This window comes from Juglans regia, chromosome 13, assembly GCF_001411555.2.
Source record: "Juglans regia cultivar Chandler chromosome 13, Walnut 2.0, whole genome shotgun sequence".
Classification (NCBI taxonomy): Eukaryota; Viridiplantae; Streptophyta; class Magnoliopsida; order Fagales; family Juglandaceae; genus Juglans; species Juglans regia.
Genome location: NC_049913.1, coordinates 23,756,857 through 23,765,935, shown reverse-complemented (window position 1 = coordinate 23,765,935; position 9,079 = coordinate 23,756,857). Strand labels below are relative to the sequence as shown.

The 9,079-nt window shown below is 34.2% G+C and overlaps 1 protein-coding gene across 2 annotated transcripts; it reads right to left on the bottom strand.

The window, feature by feature from the left end:
• Positions 1-2,437: 2,437 nt before the first annotated feature.
• Positions 2,438-8,833, bottom strand: LOC108988516 (30S ribosomal protein S21). 2 transcript variants are annotated; one of them, XM_018961795.2, is made up of 4 exons: positions 8,559-8,833; positions 6,610-6,661; positions 4,177-4,516; positions 2,438-2,650 (listed from the first exon to the last, which is right to left on the bottom strand). In XM_018961795.2, exons 3-4 carry the CDS (start codon positions 4,506-4,508, stop codon positions 2,641-2,643), a joined length of 342 nt encoding a protein of 113 aa, XP_018817340.1. In that variant the 5' UTR covers positions 4,509-4,516; positions 6,610-6,661; positions 8,559-8,833; the 3' UTR covers positions 2,438-2,640. The 2 variants fall into 2 exon arrangements, with proteins under 2 accessions (XP_018817340.1, XP_018817338.1); XM_018961793.2 differs by having other exon boundaries at positions 8,534-8,831.
• Positions 8,834-9,079: the final 246 nt, after the last annotated feature.

The following is a 9,079-nucleotide window of genomic DNA, read 5'->3' as shown; positions in this document are numbered from 1 at the left end:
AATCTTATATTCTATATATTTATTTAAAAATATATCATTTTATTTTTTTACCTATATAATAAAAATAATTTTAGATATATTTATGAATAAAATAAGATAAAAATATAAAATAATATATTTTTAAAATAAATGTAAGATGTGAGGTTATAAATAACACAGCTGAAATGGTGACGATTGAATCAGATTGAACCAATTTGAAACTTGACCATAACTATCAACGATATGAAACTTAACGAAATAAAAGCAAAAACCGTTGACAAATAAAATCCAATGGTTAAAATCGAATCAAAATTCATTATAGTTTCAAACAGTAGTCAATGATATTGTTGTCTACCCTTGATGATATGGAAAGCTCAAGAGTTCCTTTCCCATACTCCAATAGCATTCTAATTGGATAAATATAGATAGAAGCCACTATTAGTAATATCCATTTTGCACACATGATGTGGCATCATCTAGACCACACATCTCCCCAAGTGAGTGTTGGGAACAAGCAACTAGAAACAGCTACGCAGTGAGTGCAAAGTGTGTACTGCTATAGTGGCTTCTCTCTAGCATTACTCATTGGATATTCTCCAAAGATATTCCATGGAATGGAATCGCTGACAACCGTGAAAGTCTCATCCATCCATGCCCATAATATTCTCTCTCACGTCCTATCAATTCTGTCGATCTGTTTTGTACTTTTTCTGAAATTTTTTGGATTTACACGCAATGAGCTGTTATCCTTAAATAGATAAATTTTATATAAAAAATAGATATTATTAATAAAAAATAATTTTTTCACACTTTTATAAGTGAAATTCAATTTTTTACAAGATTTTTAAGAAATTTATTTATTTAAAATTTATACAAATAATTTCTTCTCTCTCACGAAGAAGTTGAAATTTTTAAAAATTATATAAAAATATTGATATTTTGAAAAATTATTATCAACAAGTACATCAACAACAAACAAATTAAGAAAAAAATTTATAAATTAATGTGAATTTACGTGATACATTATATTTATTTTATAATATAAATAATTTTATAATATAATGTATCACGTAAAATCATATGAATTTATTTTTATAAATTTTTTTTTGTAACTAAAGCACTTCTTTTATCAGAAAATCCTATATATAAATGAATATGTCCCAATTTATCATAAAATTCATGCTATTAAAATTGCCTACAAAAGCACAAACTTTTAACGACATGAAGTTCAACAAATGAGAGTACTATTTGTCAAATATTGATGAGATTATATAGATTGTAGACATAGGAATACCAACTATATACATTCCAACTCTTTCTGATAATGTGCAACTGTAGGCCTGTGCCCCCTCCAACTTATGACAGTTCTTTTATTTCTTGAGCAAGTTCTTGGCATTTCATAAAATTAGGGATAAGACATGCAAAGTTATATATATTTGTCACTATATCATTTATGTATCAGAAAGAGCAGTGTTACTGCAAACAGGTATTCCTTATCTTACTGTTTATCATCCTGGCTGCAAGTGGCAAATGGCTGACTTGGGGGCTGTACAAGAACCAGGTCAGCCTCCTTGGGAATAACTAAATAAGTAGTGTAGTTCATGGTGCAGAATGCTAAAGTCAGTTCTATGATCATTTAAGCCGAATATTTCCACTAAGCTTTGGGGAAGTGAAAAACTCAACTCAATAGTCATGTCAAAAGTGAACCCACCTTATACATGGATTATTATAAATAAAGCAAGACAAGACAAGACGGGGAAATAGAAATGAAGAATTATTTAGAAAAATTTTAAACATAAGCATCACATCTTGTATATCCACTTAAAAATATATCATTTTATTTTTTTAAATATAAGTCTCGCATCTCCTAAATCCATTTAAAAATATCATTTTATTTTTTTACCCGCATAATAAAAATGATTCCAAACATATTTGTGAATAAAATATAATAAAAATATAAAATAACATGTTTTTAAAGTAAATATACAGGATGTAAAACTTATTGGTAGCACAGCTCTTTTTAAAAACTTATGAAACTTTAGAGGTTAATTTTCCTTATCTTTATAAACTATGCGAGACTTGCAGTCTTATATACTACCTTAGGACATAAACCTTAGAGGTTAAAATGACATGTTTTTAAGTGAGTGTGCAGAATGTAAAACTTATATCCAAAATTTTTCTTTTAAAAATACTATCAAATTTTAATTCACACATTTTACTAATTAGGTTCTCGCTCTTCACCAATTCTACTGATGTGTGCAATTCTATCCACCTTCATAATTTTTCTACGAGAGAAGAATGACGTGGCATTTTAAAAGGCCAAAAATTAATTTAAAAATCCGAAAAAAAGAAATAATATGTTGATTGAACTTGAGGGGGAAATCACCATATTTAGTAACTTCTCCCTCATGAATGAAAGTTTAGCTAAAACACATGAAAATTTAGAAACGAATACAAATGTTTCCACCTTGAGCACATTGCGCTAAGATTGCCTAATGATGAACCGTTCAAAAATCTCAATGCATGTTGAGCATTGAGTGTCAAACCGCATGAATTTATGAGCAACTGAAAAGAAAGCCAATTTAATCCCTATTTATTTGATTGTAGTGAGTGGAGAAGGGAGTTTGCAGATCTGCATAACCCCTGACTCCGAAGCTATCCTTAGAGACCCCTGCAAAATACCAATCAAGCATATATGAGCAGAAATAAATGAAGAAATTAACATATTTTAGAGTGAATTGATTTGTTAAAAAGAGAAGAGTACCCCTCAAGAAAGAGAGGAAAGAAAACATAAGAAGATGAAAACGGAGTGGACAAAAATATGGATGTGGAAATCCCACCACAATATATCACAGAGATGGCAGCCCTCTTGGAAGGAAATCCCTATCCAAATTACCAGTTCCAGGATTTGAGTGAATAAATAAAACAGTCAAACTCGAGAGCCATTGCCTACCTCTCCAAGTCCAAGTAAAAAGAAATAAAACACCAAGGACCTGCTGTTCACAGGTAACCTATGAAACTATCACCTTTTTAACTCCAATTGGGGAAGATTACAAGAATTGCATTCTTTATTACCTCTACAAAAAACTAAGAGAAGAAAAATATTTTTTTGTCTCGAACTGCTCAAATATGCTTTGGCTCAAGCAATGATAACCAATTATTTAAATACCCAAACCCAGATATTTGGAAATAATTATCAGGCCAAACTAAAAGAGGAGTGCCCATTTAGCATCTATCTCAGGCAACATAACCCTAGAGTACCAGGACAAAAAATGCCTCCGAAATTACAGCAAAAGAGAGCCCAAGGAGAGGCCAGAAGCTTAAATCTTTCCTAGATCGATACAATAAACCCATCATCATCAACTTTTTATAACCAATATGCAATATTGGTGATAACCCATCACCAGCAAAAAAATGGTTTTTATATAACGCCCATTAGACAGTATATTCACCTAATGGTGATTTCACATGGGACTAGCATCAACTAGCTCAAACATTTTTTTTTTCTATGAATAAAATCTAGCAAACAGGGCAAGTTACAAACAGGTGTCTGAGGATGGTTTGGAAGGGAATGCTTCCATGGATATTATTGGAAGTTGCCCATTGACAATCTCAAACATTATCTGTCCTGAGCGGATTCCAAAGCCTTACCCTCAAGTAGCACGTATGCAAAATTTACATTCTCGCAGGTTCACATAATAAGAACTTCAGCATCAACAAAAGCTCACTATCTCCAAAAAAGCAAAAGACAGAAAGAATCCCTTTAACAATATAGATAACTAAGATGCAGACTAGGTAGATTTTTTAGACATTATAAACTGGAAAAAAGGCATAAAAACTAAAAAACAGCATGTAGCAACACAAAACAAAGCTACTAGATGTGTAAGCCATATCTATCCCTCTGCATGGGACCTATGTGATTAGAGAACAATCAAGCACCTTAGGTTTTATCAGTTTTACACCATTCCAGGGCAGTTTTGCAAATGTTCAAACTCAAATTAAATTTTAAAATTGAATGAATACTCAAATTACTAAAAATTGACTAATATCAAGTGCCTATGAACAGATCAAATCACTTCAAGAATAAAATTCAAGAAAAACCCTGTGCGCATTCATCAACTACAATTTACAGGGGTTTTGAGGAGAATAGTAGTAGTGAAAAACATTAAAGAATCTAGGCGTCCAAAATTAATTTACCTGACTTTCTTGACAAGAATGGCTTTGAGCTTGCGTGCGAGGTCCTGGGATCGGATCTTGCGCTCGAGGTTCTTGCGGGCCAAGACACGCTTCTCGGAGTTCTTGATGTGGCGAGTCTGCTGGCGCTTTATAAGCCGCTCAATCCCACTCGACTGCATCCTCCGCTGCAACCAAGTCAGCGCTTGCTCCAGGTTCCCGTCCCGGACCTTCACCCGGATCCCCCTCCACTGCTGTAGCTGCAGCGGTTGGTAATGAGGCGCACAACTGCACCACTCAATGGTCTGACTCGGCCGCCGTAAGAGGCTCGACGCAAGCATTCTCACTGAGTTCATTTCTAGGGCTGTACAGGTTACAAATCTTCAGACAACATGTGTGCCACTAACTGAAAGATAAAGCAGTTTTCTGTTTGGCAGACAATAAAACAGGAAAAGACAAAATAATTGTTGGATACTTTTATTTTTTTTTATAAGTAATAATTGTTGGATACTATATCCTTAGCTAAACAAACCAACTGCGCCAGGCTCAGTTCAGTCGAGATTTTGCTTTCTTTATCAGGTTCCAAACAAGTTTTTTTTTTTTTTATTTATTGGCATCAGGTCTCTGAGAAAAGTCCCGACTAATCCTGGAGGTGCATAGGCCCTCTACAAAATTTCCTGCAAGTGTACCTCGAGTAATTCAAGGGGAAGTTCCCCCACTCCGATGGCCCCTAGAAATTGTTTGCACCCAAGAGGATTTGAACCTTTGACCTGGAGGGAGCATACCACCAAGACCAAGGCCTTCACCACTTGACCCAACCTCTAGGGGTTAAAACAAGTAAAACAATGAGGAATCTAAAAAATAAAAAACTAAGTTTCTTGTGCTTTCTAACATTTCCTTGGCAAACAAACAGAGCACAAGTAGAGAAATAGACAATGACATAGCTCCAAAATTTAAAGATTTAGCAAAACGAAATGTCGCAATGTATGAGATTAAAAACCAAATGAAAGATAACTAGAACTGATTCAATAGAACTGGAAACGGATTCGGGTTTTGAAAGCATAAAAGGATTCAAGGAATGTGTTTTTTTTCTTTTTTTTTATAACTAAGGACTGTGTTTTTTTTCCTTAAAATATAGAAGGCCTACCTTAGAACGAAGGATCGAGATCTCAAATTGAATATGCGGAAAGGGATGTGGGAATGAAATCATAGCTAGCTTTCACTCCTCAGGGTTTATTTTTTATTTTCCTCTGTGGAAGAATCTCTCTTGTTTTGGAACATCAAAATGATCGTAAGTCAGATTTTTTTTTTTTTAGTTCAACCCGGTTATGGTAGTCAGTTACCAAGTATTAATCTTGGTAGCTGCATTATATAACAGTACCCGCATCTAGAAGATGCGGATATGAAATCCGGATACCCAACCGAAGAAAGATTCGGTTTGGAAAACTGAGGCTCACGAGAAAATCACTTGTGTAATCAAAATCACTAACTTCATGATTAACTTTTCCTTGAGAAAGGTATGAAGAGAAAAAACCCTGAAAAAAAGACTCACAAATAAATGAGGAATTTACCGGCCAAAAGAGAGAAAGGGAATCACTAGCTATGGCAGAATGAGGTCCCTAAGATTTTTAAGGAAATGGAGGAAATAGAAAGAGGAGAGAGGATTTGGAGAATTCTTTAGGGCTGAGGATTTTTGGTTGGTATAGTTGTTTTAGGCCTCCTTGTACTTTGTTTTGGAATTTATCAGATTGAAAAGGGCAGTGTTGGGACTTTGATTATAAATATATCACTTGTACTTACGGTAATGCTGTTTTTAATCTACCCCTGATTTTTTCGCCAAAATAAATATAAACAGAAGTAGATAATCAATATGGGAGCGATTATTAGGTGATTCTATAATACATGTCCTTATTTTAAAAAAATTTAAAAATTTTTTTATTACACGACAATGGTGTCCATACTTTGAAAAGATTTAAAAGCTTTTTGGTTACGTGACAATAAGCATCCTTGTTATTCAATATATATTTATTGGTTGGTTTTTCACCAACCCACCACCATCCAAAGTGAGTTGCAAGAATTTCAGAACGTAAGACATGCCCCACTAAATTGTTCAACATTGTCAGGTATATCAAAGTTAATTGGACCACAAAAATATTCAGTAAATTACGAGGACCAACAATAAAAAAAATCTGTGGAAAAAATGGGTACATTAGAAAAGTTTCTACAGAAAAACGCGATCTCACACATGACACGATGTTACTTAAGTATCATTACAGAAACAAAAGGCTTTGCATTTTTATAGGTGCAGAGACATGTACATCCCAGACAGACTAACAACACCATCTCAAAAGAGCCATATGGACACAATGAGCACAAAGAATACAAGTAATTTGGAGGGAAAAGTTTCTGAGAAGGACAAAGATACAAATTGTAAAGTCGAAAGGGATGGTCTCTTACCTTTTCTATAACACCAAGAAAGATACCAAATAGGATTCCTACTCAAATTATCCTGCAATTCAAAGGAATATCTCCTTAATCAACTATTTAATATGTTAGAAAGAAGTTGCAAATGAAGATTCATACAGAGACATAAATTCAAGCTAGAGAAGCAAATAAACACCAAAATTGCCAACGGTACTATTTTCCTAGACACTTCAATGTGTTGCATTTTTTTTCTTTTTGAATTTTCCAAACGGCACTTACAATCTCATGAGAACATATTAAAGACAAACATTCCTCTTATCTCCATCACTTTGTATCCTTTCCGTAGCACATAGGCGTCACCATGGCAATTAGATCCACGACTCCATCTGTGGTGAGTAGATCCATAAACTCTATCTCTCTTTTTTTATTTCTAAAAAGAGAGGACTCCTCTGTGGGGGTTAGAACCCACAACCTCACTCCCATTTGTTACTAACTGACTACAAAGGGAGGGCATATCAGTTGAACAATAAGTCATCCGGTTCAATGTGTTGCATTGTAAATGGCAAAATGAAGTGGTAGTATATGTGGCAGTATATTATTATATCATAATAATTAAATTATTCATTATATAAATTATTGTTTTTTGCTTATATTTTCAATTATTATTATTTGCAAGTGAGAATCTAACGGTAAATATCTAAGATTTTAAGAAGTTATTAATTTAACTTTGTACAAACTTTTCTTGTATCCAACTATCATATCTAAAACCTAAATTACTTGTCTTTTTTTCTTGTTCAGACAGAGGAGATTGTCCAACCAAGCTTTTTCCAGCAATATAATGCTTCAAGCGTCCAGCAATATTTTACAAAAGAAATTCCAGCAATATAAACCAAAGTTTTGAATTCCATTCTATTTGAGGTACTAGAACGGAATATTTCGGTACCAGTACATTTCAGTGTACCATTTCAGGATAGTTGTTATATGGATAAATTTTATATATATATATATATAAATAATTATATATATAATATCATATATATATAGAAAAACTATATTCTAAAATAACATCAATACAAGTTAGCACTTCATTTAGGCTAGGAACATCTTCTCTGGGGAATGGCTTGCTTCAATGGCTGTAAACATGGCCATTAACTCTTCAAAGCCTTCATATTATCTCCCCACGAATTGAAAGAGCTATTTGAAAATAACTTACATGGTGTCTCTAATTGTAAGCGCTGAAAGTGCATCTTTCTAAAGGTATCACATTTGAAAATGTAGCTGAAGATGTTAGGGTTTTTGGGTAGAAGAAGCAGAAATAATGTTTTTCTTCAAAGATTGTACTTGGGATGTTTTCAAGAGGATTAAACATGTATCGACATGGCAGGGGTTGCTTTTTTTCAACTCTAAAGGTTCCAATGGAGTTGGCGAGATAAATATGTAAAACCCAAGAAAACTAGTGCTGCTGCTGCCACTCCTCGAAACAATTGGCTTTTCACAGCCTTTGTTGTTTGCAGGTAATCTCTACATCTTGTAATTTTAATGTCTCAACTTAATTATGCGTGTCAACAACAACCATCCACATTATCATCAAATTACATAATCCTAAAATATCACTATTAAAAATGGAATGATGATAGAATAATGATTAAATAGGAAGGCTATGCTGCTATTAAAAGAGAATCAAATAGCACAGATTAGAGTTATACTACAGAATAAAAAAAAAATAGAAATAACAAATTCTTGGCAGTATGCTCTCTGAATTAACGAGGTTGAAGTTGTACAGTTGTAGACGTAATGAACTATTAGGAATTTAGGGGACGTAATGAAGTATGAGCTATGGAGGCGTAATTGAAGAAATTTCAAGCATCTCATACAGTTTTTGCAAATCCAAAACAGAACCAATGATTTATAAAGCCATCAGAGAGAGAGAGAGAGAGAGAGATAAGTCGAGAAGAACCGGCGGAATGGAGATCGACGACGACCTGCGGTGGAGCAAGAGGAGCTGCGACGGAGTGGACTGAGTCAACGAGCTGCTGCTTGTGGCGGAAGGCTAGAGGCCGGAAGGTGTCTGGCGTAGGGTAGGAGAGAAATTAGGGATTAGGAAATTGAGGGAAAGTGAAACTGATTTGCTTCATCGCAGGCTCACAAGGAAGGAGAAAAAGAATTAGAAAATTACAAGTTCATCCTACCATTTCAAACAATTTACCAAATTGTCAGACATCTTAATTCCGGACCGACATTCCAAAATTGGGCCGGAATGGACCTATTAAAAAATTAATTTCTTTTCAGGTGGGTCCCTTATTTATTCACTTTTTTCAAGAGTGGTCACGACTCAAGATCACTCTTCCAGAATTGGGCGGAATGGACCGGAACAAAGAGTGGTCTCGAACTGCTCCGCAAAAGGAGAGGAAAAAAAGGGGAATTTAAATTCAAATTAAATAGAAAGAATGAAATGACCGCCGTGGACAATAGAAAGGTGGGTTGAAAATGAATGAAAAATGTT

Excerpts from the sequence above, each read along its gene's own strand:
- LOC108988516 (XM_018961795.2), bottom strand. The coding sequence starts at position 4,508 with ATGAACTCAGTGAGAATGCTTGCGTCGAGCCTCTTACGGCGGCCGAGT.